The sequence below is a fragment of the Herpailurus yagouaroundi genome, unplaced genomic scaffold, assembly GCF_014898765.1.
Source record: "Herpailurus yagouaroundi ecotype Mexico unplaced genomic scaffold, PumYag 67690, whole genome shotgun sequence".
In the NCBI taxonomy this organism is placed as follows: Eukaryota; Metazoa; Chordata; class Mammalia; order Carnivora; family Felidae; genus Herpailurus; species Herpailurus yagouaroundi.
In genome coordinates this window covers 1872734-1891583 of record NW_024420490.1, presented here as the reverse complement: position 1 = coordinate 1891583, position 18850 = coordinate 1872734, and the positions used below count along the sequence as shown (strand labels likewise).

At 41.2% G+C, this 18850-nt stretch overlaps 2 protein-coding genes across 7 annotated transcripts in view; both read right to left on the bottom strand.

The window, feature by feature from the left end:
• ZRSR2 (zinc finger CCCH-type, RNA binding motif and serine/arginine rich 2) overlaps positions 1-2038 on the bottom strand; it is a 27762-nt gene extending 25724 nt beyond the window's left edge. Inside the window, exons 1-3 of one of the 3 annotated variants that reach the window (XM_040468353.1) lie at positions 1915-1930; positions 1382-1461; positions 1086-1131 (exon numbers count right to left, since the gene is read on the bottom strand). Coding sequence is in view for 1 of the 3 variants with exons in the window: in XM_040468352.1 (XP_040324286.1) it covers positions 1382-1461; positions 1915-1955 (121 nt within the window). In the remaining 2 variants the exon portion in view is untranslated. Of the gene's footprint in view, positions 1-1085; positions 1132-1381; positions 1462-1733; positions 1870-1914 lie in introns of those variants that run through there. The other 2 variants (XM_040468354.1, XM_040468352.1) reach the window with 2 other exon arrangements.
• Positions 2039-7168: 5130 nt separating this feature from the next.
• The window catches only part of CA5B (carbonic anhydrase 5B), a 51937-nt gene continuing 40255 nt past the window's right edge, over positions 7169-18850 (bottom strand). For all 4 annotated transcript variants that reach the window (XM_040468198.1, XM_040468199.1, XM_040468197.1 and 1 more), the window contains 5 exons: positions 16736-16854; positions 15597-15692; positions 14484-14546; positions 13419-13574; positions 7169-8654 (listed from right to left, as the gene is read on the bottom strand). In XM_040468198.1, the coding sequence (XP_040324132.1) occupies positions 8475-8654; positions 13419-13574; positions 14484-14546; positions 15597-15692; positions 16736-16854 (614 nt within the window). In that variant the 3' untranslated portion in view covers positions 7169-8474. The remainder of the gene's footprint in view (positions 8655-13418; positions 13575-14483; positions 14547-15596; positions 15693-16735; positions 16855-18850) is intronic.

Sequence of the window (18850 nt, the reverse complement as noted above, 5' to 3'; positions counted from 1 at the left end):
AAAAAAAAAAAAAGTTATGTTGGAAGAAAACAGGTTAAGTACACAAAGTACTGTAGCTGAGATCCTTAAGGGGAATGAGGATGGGGCAGACACCAAGGACATCAATAACTGCAACCTGCCCTGTTTTTTCTTTTTATCCCTGAAGCTTTATCCTGCGTTTAGTGGTTCAGTGTCGAATGAGTAAAAGAGAGACACTAACACAGGCCCCAGGTAAACACACCACTCTTCCCATTTTAAATATTCCAAGTATTGCTAGTAAAATAATTACCGGGCAACTCCAAGAGTAAATGAAATGTCTATAACTATGTTTCCCAAGGCCAGAGAATCTTGGTTACTTGAGGCCATTGCGGTGGACTGCAAGAAGTGTCTAGATACATTTGTGCAATGTATCCAAATATCAAACCATTACATTGTATCCATAAAACTAATGCAGTGAGGACTATAACTCAAAAGAGAGAAAGAGAGAGAGAGAGAGAGAGAGAGAGAGAGAGAGAGAGAGAGAGAGAATTGTCTGAATAATCGGGGTGGCAACCCTAACACAGTACTGTGTTGCTTCAGTGCTTCCATCAGCCTCTATAATGACTATGTAACTTTTAAAACTGCGTTAGTACTAATTTCATTGTATTAAGCAGGCAGGTTTAATATATAAATGTTAGATTCTGCCATGTGAAGGACAAATGACACCACAGCCAGTACAGACGAAGGTGCCACAGTATTTTAATAGGAATAAAAAAAAACTGCTAAATAACCACAGGGCAACACTTGCAGTGGCATTCCAAAGTCCAATCAGTACGATAATCATGCTTGTAAGCTTGCTTCACATCATCCCTAACATTACATTCACGTACATTTGAATTTTACTGGATGTGTAATTTCACTTGGTTTGGTAATCTGTAAAGACATTGCTTTCTGGTCAGAGTTTCGTATCCAGTTTTGCGCTTAGATACATTTAAATGACAATAATAATCGGAGCCCCCAAAGGGTCTCTTGTGTTACTCGAGAAACGGTGAGGAAACTTGTGCAAAAGGTCTAAACCCCTCGAGCCCTGCTGGTTTTACAAAGGGAAACATTCACCGAATACTTACTATGTGCAAGGGCTGTGCTAGCTGCTGTAATTCATGATGCCTGCACCTGTAATACCGGATACTTCATAAATACTTACACACGACCAGGGGCGATTCACCATGACCTGTCCCCCCCTCTTTTTAGTACGTTAACAGCGTTTCGGAAGTGGGTCTAATCTAACGGCACCCGGGAGGCAGGGGCCGCAGTAATTTTTCAGCGCGTACAATACTTGGCTTCCTTCTGGCACGGGGGCTTCAAGTCAGGACGGGAGCGGAGACAGCAATTTCTGACACACAAAACGGGCTGGGGAAATTACCTGAATCTCTCAATCGAGCGAGTTCCTGCCGCCGTTTCTTTCGTTTCTCCTTCTTCAGGGCGGCTCTGAACTTTTTGTGACTGGAAGATTGAGACACGCACACGCCAGCATCACTTGACCGCACCTGAGGCGCTGCCGGAGTTTTCCGCTACCCCCCCCCCCCACTTCCCCTCCCCGCCCGCCCGCTCCGCGCGCCGTCTCCTCGGCGCCCAGTACAAGAAATCGCTCGGGTGCCCGGGAGTGAAATCTTGCCTCCCGTGTTTTAATCACACAACACGGATTTACTCTCGCCTCGCCGTTCCACAAGCAGACGGCAGGTCTTTTCCATCCCGCCCCCCGGTCCCCTCCTCACCTCCCTGAACCCACACACGCCGGTGACAGCCTGGGGCGCGCCCGAGGAAGTGCTCGAGCGGCCACGGTGGCTCGTGCCTGGCCCAGCTCCCTTCTCCCTCCTGCCTACGCATCCTCCATGTCCAGCCTCGGCCAGCTCCGTCCCCTCTTCTCATCAGTTCATCTGTCACAGCCCAGCCTACCTCGGTTTCTCCGGAAACATCATCTTCCCGGGCGCCGCCATGTTGTCAGGACAGCCACGCCGCTACGAGCTGGCCGGAAGAGGCCGGCTGACAAGAAAGGGAGCGGCCGCGCGCAGGCGCGGGTACCGCGGGCCGTCCCGGGGGGAACAAAGACCCATGGCGCGTGGGGGTTCTGATAGGCTGCTGGTGTTCCGAAACCGCACAAGTGAACGTCTCCTTCCCGAAAATTCCTACCCCTCCCTGAAAGTAATTCTTCCCTCCTAGCGTTTCCCCGGGAATATCACTACCTCTACCCACTCCACACTGGTGTGTCTTGTGGCTAGGACGTTAAAGTTACACTTGTCTCTCTTGTCCTCATCGTCACACGAAACCTCGTTCCAGGCACAGTGTATCGCCTAGCTTCCCAGTCCGACCTTCAGACACCGCCTTCTTCTGCGGTCCCACCTATCAGTCCCTCAGACGAAGCGCCAGATTCCGCCCTCTGCCATTCACACCTGCCACCTCTGTAGGGAAAAGCAACACCTGGGCCGCCAAGGCGTCATCTTTGCTCCCAAGGAATGTGCACTCTAGAGACGAAGAAGGACCAAATACAAAGATAATATGGTACTGGCAACTGAATTTACTTAACACAGTCCACCTGGGATTCAGGGAGGACTTTATGATGCCTGAGTTTTAAAGGAAGGTGGCCTTTACCCAGGGGGAAAAGGGTGGGATCCCCAGGTGGGAAAGCTAAATCAGTATAAGCAAAGCCACTGACGGATGAAACAATGTGGAATCTGCCAGACCCGCAAGAATTTTGGCCATCGAATTTAAAGGCAAGTTCCAAAATATCAAAGAACACAGCAGTAGAGGTGGGGTGGAGCTGGGTTATGAAGAAGGGCCTAGTAAACCATGCAGAGAAGCTTTAATTAAGTCCTCTACGCAACAGGGAAGTACTGAAAGCTTTTTGGTTTGAGTTTTGTCGTCATTTGTGTTTTAGGTAAATTACTCTGGTTTGCAATACAAAGGATAACGCTGGAATATCACAGTCTAGATGAGGAATTAAACTGGGGCAATGAGGGTAGGATTGAGCAAGTAAAATCAGCCCTGTTAATAATCAGACTGTGATGTATACAGACAAGGCCAGAGACAAGACCAAGAAGAAAATGCTTCTCTTGAGGACATACTGCAGCGGCAAAATGATTAACAACCCCCATCTTTTTAGTGATTGGATAACTTCCTTGGCCTACCTTTGTTCCTCTCTCTTCCAAATGACAATCACTGAGCTACCCAATTACTAAACTGCCCCTGCTTCTCCTAGTCCCTCCTTGGAATCATTCAGCAGCCACCCAAAGCCCAAAGTGCATAGAGCCTTGCCCTGCTCCCTCTTACACACTTGGAACAACACACCTCCAAGCTGACCTTGTCCAGCTCAGTGCGTCAGTAATTATGGTTACAGGCTTTGGAGTTGGACAGACTGGGAAACTCAAGCCTTGGCTCTCTGATCTTGAGTAAACTCCTTAATGTCTAGTCCCTGGTTTTCTCATCTGTAAAAATCAAGGTAGTGATAATAGTTCCCAAATGCGTGCTATATGTTGGCATAGTGCCTGACAATAGTGTCTCTGACACATTATCTGTTATATCATCATCATCACTGTGAATACTCCCCTATTCCCTCAAGAGTGGGTTGATACTTGTCCTGTGTATGCTCCTAGCTCAAGTATTTCACCTTTTATAACACCTCTCACGCTATATTCTTTGCGGCTATCACAAAGCTGCTTCTTGAACTAAATCTTAAACTTGAAGGTGGAGACTTGGTGGTTATAGCCCCTAACTGGAGAATGCCCTGACGGGCAAAAAACGTTGCTGTACAAATGACCAATTTTGCTGGTTTCTGGGACCAGGACTTATGATGCCATTCTGAAAGTGTCACTGTTTGGATTGTTGTTTGGATTGCTGTAACATTTCTTATGAGTTAGACCAGACTTTCATGTGAGAGCAATAAAGTGAGAATGTCTTCTGTGAACATGCTCCTACTTTAAAAAGGATACAGATTTAGATTTTTATTTTACAGTGTTTATTTTTGAGAGAGAGAGAGAGAGAAAGAGGGAGGGGCAGAGAGAAGGAGACACAGAATCAGAAGCAGACCAGGCTCTGAGTTGTCAGCCCAGAGCCCGACGTGGGGTTTGAACTCGTGAATTGCAAGATCATGACCTGAGCCGAAGTCAGATGCTTAACCGACTGAGCCAGGCAGGTGCCCCTACATTTTATTTTATTATGATTTACAAATGAATGTAAATCTCCTTTTATAGGAGTTAGACATTTATCCTCAACAATTAACCACTGAATTCATTTTCATGAACAAGCTTGAATTGCTCAAATTAACTTCATTACAGAAGTTATTCTAAAAGCCAATTTCATTTCAAACTGTAGTTATGCTCATTTGAATTCAATAAATCATAAGATAAAGTATGTAAAAATTTAGTTCAAAGGTACATTCTACTATAATATCCTGATAAATAGAACAAAGTTATCTTTATTCTGCAACATAACACGTATTTTTCTTGGTTCCTGATATGCAACATCTACTTATTCTCAGGTATGTACATTTCAGTTTATCCCCCCTCTATGGGAAAATGCCTAAATTTTAATTTTACATCGTCAGTAGAAAATAGATGATTATCTTCAAAAAGTTAAAGTTTTTTAACTTATGTAGATGATGTCATAGATACTGTTATTAGTACATATGAATCTTAGTTATTATAACATGACCAAAGAATGATCCATAAATGTATCTCACATTTATTGCAAGCATAAAGAGAGAGCAAGAAAAAGCAAGAATCTACTCTCTGAAAGCCAGGCTGGTACTCTTTCAATTAATTTGGTTTTTTCTTGCCCTTGTAGGACTGTGGTACGAGGATTCATGGAACGGTCAATGCAGAAATTCTCAGGAAAGAACATTTAATTTCTCACCTACTATTAATTTCAGTATGAGTCACCAGATTTATGCAGGGACATAGAATGGGATCTCAACTCCTCTCTAACCGTCATTGGTATACCAAGGGCTTTATATATTTCCAGAGTATATATATGCTACCTAAGATAGCAAAATAAAATACTTGATGTATATTAACATGAAAAGTGCATGCAAATCTATATTTGTACAACTGATTGAAAGAGGAACAAACTATGCAGTGCTAGCGCTTATTACTCGATTCTTTCCTCTGGTGGTAGGTTCTAAGCAAAAAACTGCTGGTGGTTTGAGAAAATGTGGTGGTGAGTCCATATCGGCACCCAGGACCCAAAGCAAAGTACTATTTCTGAAGAGTGGTTGAACTCAAAAAGCAAGAATCAAAATGTACGAAGGGATGGAAAGGGTCTTAGTCTCTTTGGGTTGTTTATTCCTCACAGTTCTAGAGGCTGGAAGGCCAAGATCAAGGTGCCAGCAGATTCAGTGTCTGGTGAGAACTTCCTTTACTGGCTCATTGGTGGCCATCTTCTTGCTGTATCCATCCTCACATGGCAGAAGGGGTGAGGGACCGCTCTGGGGTCTCTTTTATAAGGGCGCTAATGCCATCATGAGGCACCACGCGTATGACCTACTCACTTCCCTAAGGCCCCACCTCCTAACACCATCACGTTGGGGGTTAGGTGTCAACCTATGAATTTGGTGCAGGAGGGACATAAACATTCAGTTCCTAACAAGGATGCATTACTATTTATATGTAAAGAAGCCAGTATTGTTTAGATGCACTCATTATATGGTAAAATTAGAGCCTATTCACTTAAAAAACAATGATATCCAAGTAAAATTTTATGGGAAAGAATTTAACCAATAAAGTTGAATCAAGAAGACAGTAAAATGTTAAGGAGAACATGTATCAAGTAAATAGTGTTGGTTCTTCTAGTGACACAGAAAAATACCTAAAATGATTACAATACTGTAATTTTGCTAACACACCAAAAGAAATGTGTCCCCCAGTGAGCAAGGGAAAGGTATCTTCCTAAACTTTTTTGAGGTGAATGCCTGCTTCAGAATAGGCAATTTTACCCTAATCCATGTAGGCTCACAGAGGAGAAAAGGGTTGGCAGTTTTCCCTACTGGTGATATCAGCAGATTGTGCACTAATTTGACAGAAAGAGGTGAGCTGAAGAGTGGGTGGTTTTTGTCTCCTGCTTTTCTAATAAATCCGTTACAAGTTTTCCAGTCACTTTCATGGTAAAGTCACTACATGGTAAAGGATGTCTCGCTAGTTTTACAGACATCTTACATATTGAAAAAAAAAAAAAACTAATAGGAAGAAAAAGGCATTCAATATTAATATTGTAAAGAAAGGGTTTTATTATAGTATTTAATGAAGATAAGCAGCAATGTTAATACAAAATTCTTTCTCAAGGACATTTTGCCCCTTGCTGTTTAGGAAGGTACAAGTAAAACACTTTTGGAGGCACAAAAGACACAAAGTTTCTTGTTAGGGTGTATCAGTAGCCCCGGAATCTGCAAGCCCCTTTGGAGCTCAGATGACTAAGGCACCGAGGAAAAGAAACACACCTCCCCAGGGCGGTTTCCATGTAACCTCTGCAGAGAAGGTGAGCAAGAATTGATCATGCAAACCAGCACATGGTTGAGAGTGAGAGGGTGCTGTTAATAATCACACCAAAACACCAGGTGCAGGTGAATCAGGAGTGGCAAGCTGGGACACACCCAATAAAGACATCCTCTGTAGCTCTAAGAAGTAAGGGCAAGTCGGGTATTGGCGCACTGGTTCTCACTCCAATTTGGAAGACTCACTGCAATAGAATTTTGCACAAAGACTTTGTGAGAGGCCTAGGAGTGAAGCCCTGTGCTCTAGAAAATGCATATCGTGTGTGTGTTTACCCTTTTAAAGATAACTATGGTTTGAACAGATCAATTAGATAGTTAACATAAACTTTTCCCCTCGCATTTATCTTTTTAAGAATTTTATTCATTTTCTTCCCAGAGAAGGCATGTACTCTAGAAGCAAATGCCTTCACCCCCTCCCTTTAAAAACAAAACAAAAAAATTATTTATTTATCTGTTTATTTATTTTTTAGAGAGAGAGGGAGAGAGACGATCTTAAGCGTGGCACAGGGCTCCATCTCACGAACCGTGAGGTCATGATGACCTGAGCTGAAATCAAGAGTCTGATGCTTAACGGACTGGGCCACCCAGGAGCGCCCCCTCCCTTTTTTAAGAGCAGATATCCGCCCCCCCCCCCCCCGAAACACATATACAACTCCAACCCTCTTTTTCTTCTACTGAATGTATTATTTATTTTTAACTGTGGTAAGATACACATAAAATTTACCATCTTAAACTTTTTCACTGTATAGTTTAGTAGTGTCAAGTCTACTCATCCAACCCTACCTTGCAGATCAGATGACTAGCATACTAATGAAAGAAAGACCACTAGTAAATTCAATATTGAGTTTGAACACAGGCTTATAGGCAACTAGAAACATTCCAAGGTATTTACAAGCAAAGGCAACAATGGCATGGATTCCCCCAAATATGTAGAATTCTCTAGATTTTAGCCTGTTAATTTTCTCTCCTTATTACTGTAGCAGAAGTCATTTAAACCATTATATTAACTGGGAGATTTATGTTGAGCACCTGCCTTGCACAGAACCTCAACTCATGAAATAAAGGTCAGGCAGTTCTCAAGGAAAGCCATGATAGTTCTGTCATTGTGGAAAATATTATATTCTATGAAACAGTGTACAAACAATGCAAAATAACACTATAGACTATTATATTACTAGTCTTTTGAAAACGATGTCTGTAAATAAAGCATGAAAGAATTTTAAATTCTAGGAACTTCAAGCATTTTCTTTAAAATGCTCTGTATATGCTTTCTATATGATCAGGTCTTGAGGTAAAATATTTGATCTTCAGAAGTGCAAAAGGATTCCCTGTTATAAGTAAATTCTTATTTTCTTAGAACTACAAAATATTTTCTTCTATGTCATAAATTGATAGTAAGCATATCATGTACTAGGGATAACAACTAAAGATCAGGCAAATATACTTGTTGAGAAGGCTTTAGAAAAGAATATACATTCAGATTTTGAAATAAAATATCCCTAAAACCATGGCCAATGTTCAGCTAGCCAGGAAGTACCAGTTTGGGCGCTGGGACCATTTCTGAAAGGCCTGCATTCTGGATAGTCAGTGTCTGCACCTTACCAGTGTTAAATATTTTGATTACCATCACTACTTACAACTCTATAGAGTTACTAATAAACATAAAAAGACAACTAATAAACATAAGACAACTCAGAAATATAGGACATAAAAAGACATTACGATTACCAACAGGTTGCTGAAGGACAAACTTGTGTCTCTTACTGCCACGTCAGTGTTAAACATCATTATCAGTAAAAGTTAAGAACTTCTTTACCAAAGAGCTTTCTTCAGAGACTGAAAGGAGCACTGCCACACCAAGAAATGCGCATCTACAATTATTATTAAATGTAGGCGTTTAGAACAGTCCAATCAGCAATCTCTAAAAAGCTAGTATGTATTCATTAAAGCAAAGTACTGCCTAGATATGAATGTCTTAGGGAGTTGCTTGGCTAGTTGAAGGCTGGGGTTTCGCTTGTATATTCAGTACATAATCGTGACGGAAGGAAGAGCGGACAGTGCGATTCATTAGGGGCTGAAGGGGGCGGAAATTGTCCACCATTCTTTTCTCTTTCTCCCCCTCCGAAGTGAAGAGCAGGGTCCGAAACTGCTCAAGCTAGAAATAGAAGTAGGAAGCATAAATGATTTCAATGGCGTAACAGTTTAACTTCATGAATAAATTACTTTTATTTTTACAATTCCAAAACATTTGTCTAAAACTAGATACAGAACAACTTATTTCTGGTTAGGAATGCCTTCACTACTAGACAGGGAATAAAATGTATGAGGAGGAGGGTAACAGGAGGTGGTGAAGCCAGCAGGGTACTTGGGATCCAAAGACTGGGGGTCAAAGGCCCTGTCCCCCACACATTAGCCGTTTGCCAAGGACAAGTTTTCATCTTTGATTCCAGGAACCTCATCTTTAAATGGGCAAAATAACTAGCCTACAGAATACTATAGGGAAGGCCTGATGTATACAGTAACAGTGCCAAAAATGTTTCATTTTTTTCAAAATGTAACTGAATCATTAATGTAAACAATGTCTTCTTCATTGCTCACTGTACCTGGGCATTGCAGGGGAAGGCAATGCATATGGATGTCTTCTTCTTTTTACATTTTTTTTAAGTTTATTTATTTATTTTTGAGAGACAGACAGAGAGCAAGCAGGGGAGGGGCAGAGAGAGGGAGAGAGAGAATCCCAAGCAGGTTCCGTGCTATCAGCACAGAGCCTGATGTGGAGCTCGAACTCACGAACCATGAGATCATGACCTGAGCCGAGACTAAGAGTTGTATGCTCAACCGACTGAGCCACCCAGGTGCCCGTAGTATGGATGTCTTCTTAACAGGCACTGGGATGCCCCCAGCCAGCACTGTCCAATAGAACTTTCTGTAATGACGGAAATGTCCTCTGCGTGATTCATTATCATAACCACTAGCCACATATGGCTACCGAGTGCTTGAAATGTGGCTAGTGTAACTAAGGAACTGGATTATTTACTTACTTATTTATTTATTGAAAGTTTATTCATTTATTTTTTAGGAATCTCTACACCCAACGTGGGGCTCAAACTCACAATCCCAAGATCAAGAGTCACATACTCTAATGACTGAGCCAGCCAGGTACCTTGGAACTGAATGTTTAATTTTTATTTTAATGTGTTTATATTTCAATGTAAATGGCCATGTGCAGCTAGTGGCTCATGGACTGGACAGTGGAGCTCAGTACAAAGAGGAGCAACCCCAAGTCAAAAGCTTGTTCTCTAATATGGCGATAGCATCATTCGCCCCCCTGGCTTTCCGAGCCACCTTATTATGGAACACTGGACTTCAAGCCCGCTGTAAAATCTTTTCACAACATTTCTCCTCAGTCAGTCAGGCACGCTGCAGCTATGGAGAGGACAGCCTGGGGCGCAGTAGGCAAGCATGTGAAGATGTGTTTCGATCAAAGACTTCAGGCCAAGTAGAGCTGCGGAGGCAGGATTGTGACCAGGGGCGAGTGGCAAACATAGGGACCGTATTTGCAAATTACGCATATACCCTCAGAAATTAAGAATGTGTCCAAGTACTTAAGATTTATTTTTATTCAACTAATTGCAAAAGATTAGAAATCGCTCAAGTATCAGTAAGTTACATTAGATCTATAAAATGGACTAGTACATAGCCATTAAAAGTGATATTGAAGATGTTTATTACCGATAAAATGTTTCACATATCACTGAGTGAAAAGAGGAACAAAATGGTATGTCCAGAATGATTCCATTTGGTGAAGAAAATTATGTATATTTATATAGATAAAAGACTAAAAGGGTTTATGTGTACGTGTATAGATATACAACCAGAAAGATTTACCCAAACAATGACTACCACTGATTATAGGTGACTAGGATTATAGATGACAGCTAACGTTTTTTTTCTTACTGAATCTTCTGTGTAGAGATTTCATTTGAAAACTCCTCACATGGGCCACTGACTCTCTGATTTATTTATTTTACTGACTTATTTTTCAGTGTTAGGTTGATTTTTGACGTTTATTTATTTTTGAGAGAGAGAGAGAGAGGGAGAGAGAGAATGAGTGGTGGAGGGGCAGAGAGAGAGGGAGACACAGAATCGGAAGCAGGTTCCAGGCTCTGAGCTGTCAGCACAGAGCCCGATGCGGGGCTCGAACTCACGAACCATGAGATCATGGCCTGAGCTGAAGTTGGACACTGAACCAGGGAAGCCAGCCAGGTGCCCCAGTGTTAGGTCAATTTTTAAATGTGAAGGATAAACGCAGACTAAACATATAGGTCACCAAGCCCAGGCTTATGAACAGGTAAGCTCTATGTTTTGTCATTTGTTTTTCATGGCTTTTATCAGACAGATTTTAAAAAATTATGTGGTCTAATTTACTAGTTGGTTTCTTTAGGACTTCTGGTTTTGATATATAGTGAAAAAAGCTTCCTCCACTTGGAGGTATAAAAAGATTTTCCTACGCTTGTCCTAGCGGTGTTTTTAACATTTAATATATGTGGAATATATTCTTGCATAAGGTCTGCATGGTGGATCTAATTTTTCTCCCCCAAATGCCTGCCCAGTTGTCCTCGCATTAGCATTTACTGAAGAATCTCATGTTTTCTCCCCATTGAGATGAGATGCTACCTTTATCACAAACTAAATTCTCATATGTACTTAGACATATTTCTGAACTTACCGCTTTCTTCCCTCCAGTGATCTCTTTATTTGTGTGCCAGTACCATACTATTTAATTATTGTGACTTTATAAGTTTGTAGATCTAATCATCTCTCATTTTCTCTCTCAGAATTTTCCCTGGCTATTTATGCTTGTTCATTTTGCCACATGATTTTAGAAGTAGCACATCTATCTAAAAATCCTATTGGCATAGTGAATGGACCACATCAAATTTATGGAGAATAAACAGTGGATAATAACGAGTCAGGGAGAATTGACATCTAAAGATATCTTTATGGTGTCTTCTGATTCAATAACATGGTATACATTTTATGAATTCTTCTTTTGTATCCTTCAGGGATATTTTAAGTTTACTTGTTAAATTTTCTTAAGCTTATTCCAAGGCATTTTATATTTTTGTTTCCATTATAAATAGGGTTCATTCTTCCATTATAACTTTATATCATTGCATCCTTTAACTGATTGTGATTTATATATAGTGATATATATATATTTATATGTGCTTTAAATGTATTGATTTCTAGGGACACCTGGGTGGCACAGTTTGTTAAACATCCAACTCTTGGGTCTCGGCTCAAGTCATGATCTCACAGTTTGTGAGTTCGAGCCCTACACTGGGCTCTGTGCTGACGGCATGGAGCCTGATTTGGATTCTGTCTCTCCTTCTCTCTGTCCCTCCCCAGCTTGTGTGCGCATGTTGTCTCTCAAATAAATTAAAAAAGCTTAAGAAATCAATGTATTGATTTCTACAAATTAATGTTATACTCCACTAATTACTAAACTACCTTATTTTTAAAGTAGTTTTTATTGTTTCTCTTATTTTTTCTTTTCTGGTCTAATTGTATTGGCTACTTCCAGAACAACTTCCAAAGTGTATATGGTAACAATTCTTTCCACAGTAAACATACTATTTACTTTTGAAGTGAGATCCATGTCTTTTTTGCAAGTTAGGGAAATCTCCATTCATTTCTATTTTATTTAAAAATTTAAAAAACTGAATAGTACATTTTGCTAATGCCTTTTAACAATGTATGGAAATAATTACATGATTTTTCTATTAAGATTCACTGATATGATGAAGTATGTTAATATCATTCCTAATAATGAACCATCCTTGCTTTACTAGAATATATACTACTTGGTCAAAATGTGTATGTTTCTTCTAATGTACTGCTAGCTTCTGTTTTTCATGTATTACTTTTGCTTCCTTTAAAACATATTCTTCAGAGATATCAATCTTTAGTTTACTTTTAATTTTTAAAAATATTTAATGGGTGTTGGTATCAGTTATCTTGGCTTCATAAAAAAGGTTTTGGAAGCCTTTGCTCCTATAAAAATGCTTTGTAATTAATAAAAATCCCATAAAGCAAGCATATACAAGTACCATTATAGTTTAAATTATGAATTAAACAGGATTTTGTGCATTGAATTTAGTAATTAGTGGCAAGTAATTACCACTTACTTTTAAAAGAGAAACTTTTAAAAGAGAAACTTACTTTTAAAACTTACTTTTTAAAGAGAAAATAAACTCCAAGTTCAAAACAACTGACTTAAAATTTATGGACAGACACTGTTGGATTCTGTCTTTATCCTGAGGTTCCAGAGCAAAATTTCCTTAAGGATTTTTTTTAAGTTTATTTATTTATTTTGAGAGAAAGTGCATGTAAGTGGGAAGGGACAGAGAGAGAGGGAGAGAGAAAGAATCCCAAGCAGGCTCTGCACTGTTACTGCAGAGCCAGATGTGGGGCTTGAACTCATGAACAGTGAGATCATGACCTGAGCCAAAATTAAGAGTTGGACACTCAATCGACTGAGCCACCCAGGCGCCCCTCCTTAAGGATTTTAAAGGGTTGTGAGCACACCCATCTCCAGTCTTCATTGTTCCCTTTAAAAGGGCCTTGTTTATATAGAGAGTCATATTTATATATAAAATACACAATACATAAGACATATGTCATTGCCAAATATGGAAGTAAAAAGCTTATGTGTCCTAAATTTTAACTGTTCTCTCTAGTTGGTTTGAAGAATTCCCCAATTTATATCCACATTTTGAGATAAGATGTTAGCGCATTTTAATAAAAATGTAGAAGCATTACAAGATGTTCAAAACCGATGCCAAAGTTTGAGCCCAGCCTTGTGTTAAAGGGGCAGACTAGCATGTCCTCATACAGAAAGGTGGAAAGAACATACCTGATCGTGATCAACCTCTACGGGCTGCTTCTTAATGATCCAGGTGACAGACTCGGAGAGGGGCGGGGTAGTCAGGGACCCTGAGTAGGTCCAGTAATCTGGGCAGGTGGGCATCAGGCAGGAAGGATCAAATGACCCAAATTCCACAAGGGTGTCCTGGCAAAGAGAAAGGGTCACCGAGTCATCATTTTGTGATGAAAACCACTCAGAAATCGGATGATGAGGTGATGATTCGAGGGGAATCTGGGGACCAGCAGTGGTCTAGAGTATCTCTGGGCACCTTCAGACAGAATCACACCCATGCACTGCTCCTGTAATTAACTATGTATGTCTGATCATCCTCTATGGGAACACAGCCAAAAGCACTTTCCCCCTCCATTGTCGTGAGTTTGCTGCAGGTACCAGTCTCCTCTGAACTCTTCGGGAGGCAGGAGGCGTCAGGTGGTAGCTGGTGCATGAACAAGGAGGCTTGTCTTTCTCAAGAGAAACGAACAGAATTCTCCTTTCTAAAACACAACGCAAAGTAGAGGGAGCCAGGCTCCTGTATCAAAAGGGGAGAAAGAGACAGGCAAGGAAAAAGAGGGAGAGTGAGAGGGAGGGAGAGGGAAAGAGGCAGTGGGGAGGGACTGAGGTGGGGAGAAGAGGGGGAAACAGGGAAGAGGAGGACTTCCAGGGAACAGCCCCTTTGGGATCCTCAAGAAGCAACAGTTAATCCTGGGGTCTGGACAGAGGCGTCCATGCGGACGGGCCGGACGGAAACGGGTAACTGTTCTTCACAGCAGCCAAGCCAAGCGTCCGTCCCACTCTTCCGTGCTCCCCGCCTGTGGGATGGGAGGTCTAGCCAAGAGGGCTGGTCTGAGTGTTCCCACGGGGACTTCGAAGACGCAGGTGTGCAGGTGTCGGAGCAGAGGAGGGGACGGCACCATGTTCCCGAGTGCCGAGCGCTCAGTGGCATGGCGGCAGAACCAAGGCAGTGGCGAGTTGTGTTCCAGGGCGCCTTGTCAGCGTCTCCACTCGCAGATTAAACATAAAATGTATTTCAAGTGATTTAGGGGGGGAAATTACCTTATGCTTGATTGATGGCAAAGTATCCACCAATTTCTGCAGCTCTTTGTGATGTTTTCCTAGCTAAAGAAGAAGCAATGAGAAAATATTAAAAACAATTGACACTTCACTTTTGAAATCAGAACAGAATATGAATTAAAATTAGCCACCTGGTGATCACATATAAACAAACCAATCACACTACTTAAACTACACTTAAACGGGCAATTTAGGTTGCTATAAACGTCACTGAATCAAATTAGACACAAAACAAATGAGCAGGCTGTTTGCTGATAGGGTCAGTGTGCCTGCGGGGAAAGGTGCCCCAGCTCCATTTAAATATCAGTTCGTTGGGCGCCTGGGTGCCTCAGCCAACTCTTGATTTCCACTGAGGTCATGATCTCAGGGTCCTGGGATCCAGCCCCTTGTCAGGTTCCATGCGGAGCATGGAGATTGCTTAAGATTCTCTCTTTCCCTCTGCCCCTCTCCCCTACTTACATGCTCTCTCTCTCTCTCTCTCTCTCTCTCTCTCTCAAATAAATAATAAACACTGGTTCTTACATTGAAATTTTAATTAATTAAAATGAAAAACCATACCATGGTCAAAGTAGCCACATTTCAAGAGCTCATTTGCCACATGTGGCTTGTTACTCTTGTTACTCTATTGGACTGGACATTTTTGTTTTCAGAGAGAGTGTGTGTGTCAGGGGCAGAGGGAGAGAGAGAGGGAGAGGGAGAGAATCTTAAGCAGGGTCCATGCTCAGCTGCTTGGCACACAGCCCGACAGGGGGCTTGATCTCATGACCATGAGATCATGACCTGAGCCACAATCAAGAGTTGGACGCTTAACTGACTGAGCCGCCCAGGTGCCCCTGGACTGTGCATTTTAATATCATTTGAAATATATTCATAGCAATCTCTTCTTTTAACCATTGTTCATTTTCTTTTTTTTTCCCGGAAATTGAAGCAGAGTTGACATACAATTTTACATTAGTTTCGGGTGTACAACATATTGATTCCACAAGTCAATTATGTTTTTTTTTTATCCCAATATACTTAGATCTTAATATGACAATGTTGTATCTTTTTACCCCACAATACAACACATCATGTAAAGTGGAAAGACTTTTTTACCTTTAAAAATACTCCTATCACAGCCAAACCATTTTCTTCCAGTGCGGCATCCTCAAAGTTTTCAAATTTGACTGCATTCCAATGTACCAAGTGCAGCTAAAACAGCATTAAAAGATGGTTTGATACATGAGCATATAGGATTGCTCCAAAACAGACAGCCTTATTCAACACATAATATTTTAATGTTTCCTTGCCCAAAATAAAGCCACTGAGAAAAGCATACACCAATCTGGTGCAAAATGAGATAGAAATAAATAACAGGAAGAAATGTATGCAGGAACAGCAATTAACATTACTTCTGAATAGAGGGATTTATTTGGAGAAAAATAAAAGAAAACAAATACAGCAAAGTGGGTAACATTTCAGGGAGGGAGCAAACTTTGTCCATTCCCACGCTGTTTTGGATATGAAACCGTCATATCCAAAATCCATTTGCATCTAAAGGAGAGATGTTTATATTGAGAGAAATAGATTCTCTGTATGGGAATTAAACAAGAGTTGAAGATAAATTTATTTGAGGGATAACCACTTAAAATGTGCTTCTTTTCAAGGTAACGTTTAAAACCAAATTAAGGAGAAATTGTAAGAATAAATTGTGTTTCCTTATGCAGTCCCTGTACTTCCCTACAAATTATTTCTTGTCCATCATTTGCCAATGCATCATCACCCAGTCTCCCAAGTAAGACCCTCAAGGTCACGGTTAACTTGCTCCTCTCCTCTCCTGAAGTGGACCATGCCTCCAAGTCCTGTTGCTTTTATTTCAGAAATGCTTGTTAAATCTTGCTCTTTTTCTGTTTCTATTGTCGCAGGCTTTATTTAGGCTCCTCCCAATTCTCACTTGGATTAATTTAATCTGGTGGCCCTGCATTGTTGCCTGGCTTATAACTTCAGGCTATAATTTGAGCCTAGCTTGGAATTCTGGAAGGACTCCATTTTAGGATCTTGAGTTTCATTTCTGCTCGATTATGTGAGATGAGGGCACGTATCATTTTTACATGTATAAACTGGAAATAATCAAATATGCCTGAGAGAGCTATTTAGCATTTATAGGAATCATTGGATTTTCCATGATAATTTCTTAGAAATTCAGCATTATCCCCACTTCACGGCTGTCGCTGTTCCCAAGCTGCTCAACATACCTCTGCCGGGTAACATTTGCTGTCCACAGTGTGCTCGGAGCCCCAAGCATCAATGGCCCCCCAGTGAAAATGGAATTGCTTCAGTCGGTAGTTGTGTTCCAGGGGTCCTCCCTCGATCACTGAAATGGCACATCCAACAATTCAGGGGACAGTTTTTCATACCATGGAGGAATGCAGGGGAAAGGCCGACTCTTTGGGGGGACCTTCTATGTGAACTGTCTTAAATGGGGCACACTGTATTAGATACGCGTGTATATAAACTTGATTTCCACGCAGTCAGTACAGGTATAAGGGCAAGACTTGCACTCTGAAAGACACTGAGAATTAACACACTCCAAGCTCTGTACAACCATTAAAGGCCAATTCTTGACTTATTTTTATATTCTATATTTACTGTGCCCACTTCTTTTTTTACAGGAACATGAAATAAGGGTTTTATTAACAAAGTCTTATAAAACAATTTCAGAAACTGTATATCAACATGACACAGACTATAGCCTACTTTAGTTTTTTCTGCACAAAAGTGAACCTTGAAACTCCTGTAACTAAGAAAACCGTTGCCTAACTACTTTGCATTTAACCTGGAATCACTGTGCGCATAAGATTACTACTGCATTACCAGTAACACAAATTGATAGGTTTTATACTGGACGTCACATAAAAAGTACATTATCAAGTAGACTTGTCTTGGGACTCCTGGGTGGTTCAGTCGGTTAAGCGTCTGACTCTTCACTTGGGCTCAGGTCATGATCACAGGCTTTCTTGGGATTGAGCTCTGCATCAGGCTCTGTGCTGACAGTGTGGAGCCTGCTTGTGATCCTCTCTCTCCCTTTCTCTTTGCCCCTCCCCTGCTCATGTGCATGCACACTTCTCTCTCAAAATAATAAACATTTATTTAAAAGTAGATTTGTCTTGGGGCACCTGGGTAGCTCAGTCAGTAAGCATCTGACTTCAGCTCAGGTGATGATCAGGTTTGTGAGTTCGAGCCCTGCGTCAGGCTCCGTGCTGACAGCTCAGAGCCTGGAGCCTGCTTCAGATTCTGTGTCTCCCTCTCTCTCTGCTCCTCCCCCACTCACACTCTGTCTCTGTCTCAAAAATAAATAAACATTAAAAGTAGATTGGGGCGCCTGGGTGGCGCAGTCGGTTAAGCGTCCGACTTCAGCCAGGTCACGATCTCGCGGTCCGTGAGTTCGAGCCCCGCGTCGGGCTCTGGGCTGATGGCTCGGAGCCTGGAGCCTGTTTCCGATTCTGTGTCTCCCTCTCTCTCTGCCCCTCCCCCGTTCATGCTCTGTCTCTCTCTGTCCCAAAAATAAATAAACATTGAAAAAATATATATATATATAAAAGTAGATTTGTCTTATTTTAAAGTATATGAACGTCAATTTAAAATGCCCTACCCCCTTTTCCCAACACTGAGATTAAAACAAACTAATAAAAGAGTGGAAAATTGAAAACCAGGACAAGAGATAACTTTCTTTAACAGATGGGCTCAGGATAGGCAGAAGCCTTCACTGATGTAGATGTGGAATAAATTATTTCAGGGAAAAAAAATCCCAAACACCTTATGAAAAAAGTATACAACTCTACTTCAAAATACGTTATTTGCTCACTACCAAAGACAATTTCATTTCAAATCTTGTTTCTGTAATTAAAGCCTAGTCAGTCATCAAAAAAGGTTAGTGCAGATAGAACCTTTCAAAGTTAAACAAAAGCCACAAAAATTTAGCTAAAAGCCTTAAAGGGTGATTTATGTCAAATTTTCATTTTCAGATGTAATAATAAGAATGTTGGGGCGCCTGGGTGGCTCAGTCAGACGAGTGTCTGAGTTCAGCTCAGGTCATGATCTCACAGTTCATGAGTTCAAGCCCCGTGTCAGGCTCTGTGCTGACAGTTTGGAGCCTGGAGCCTGCTTCAGGCCCCTTCCCTGCTCATGCTGTGACTCTCTCTCAAAAATAAATAAACATTAACAAAAAATTTTTTAAAAAGAATGTTAATTTGTCATGTCAACAGATAAGACCATAAGTAGATCCATCATGTTGGAGGGTTTTAATGACATTTAGGATATTCCTGCCACAATTAACATGCAATCAATCAGTGCATTCCCTACATAGCTGC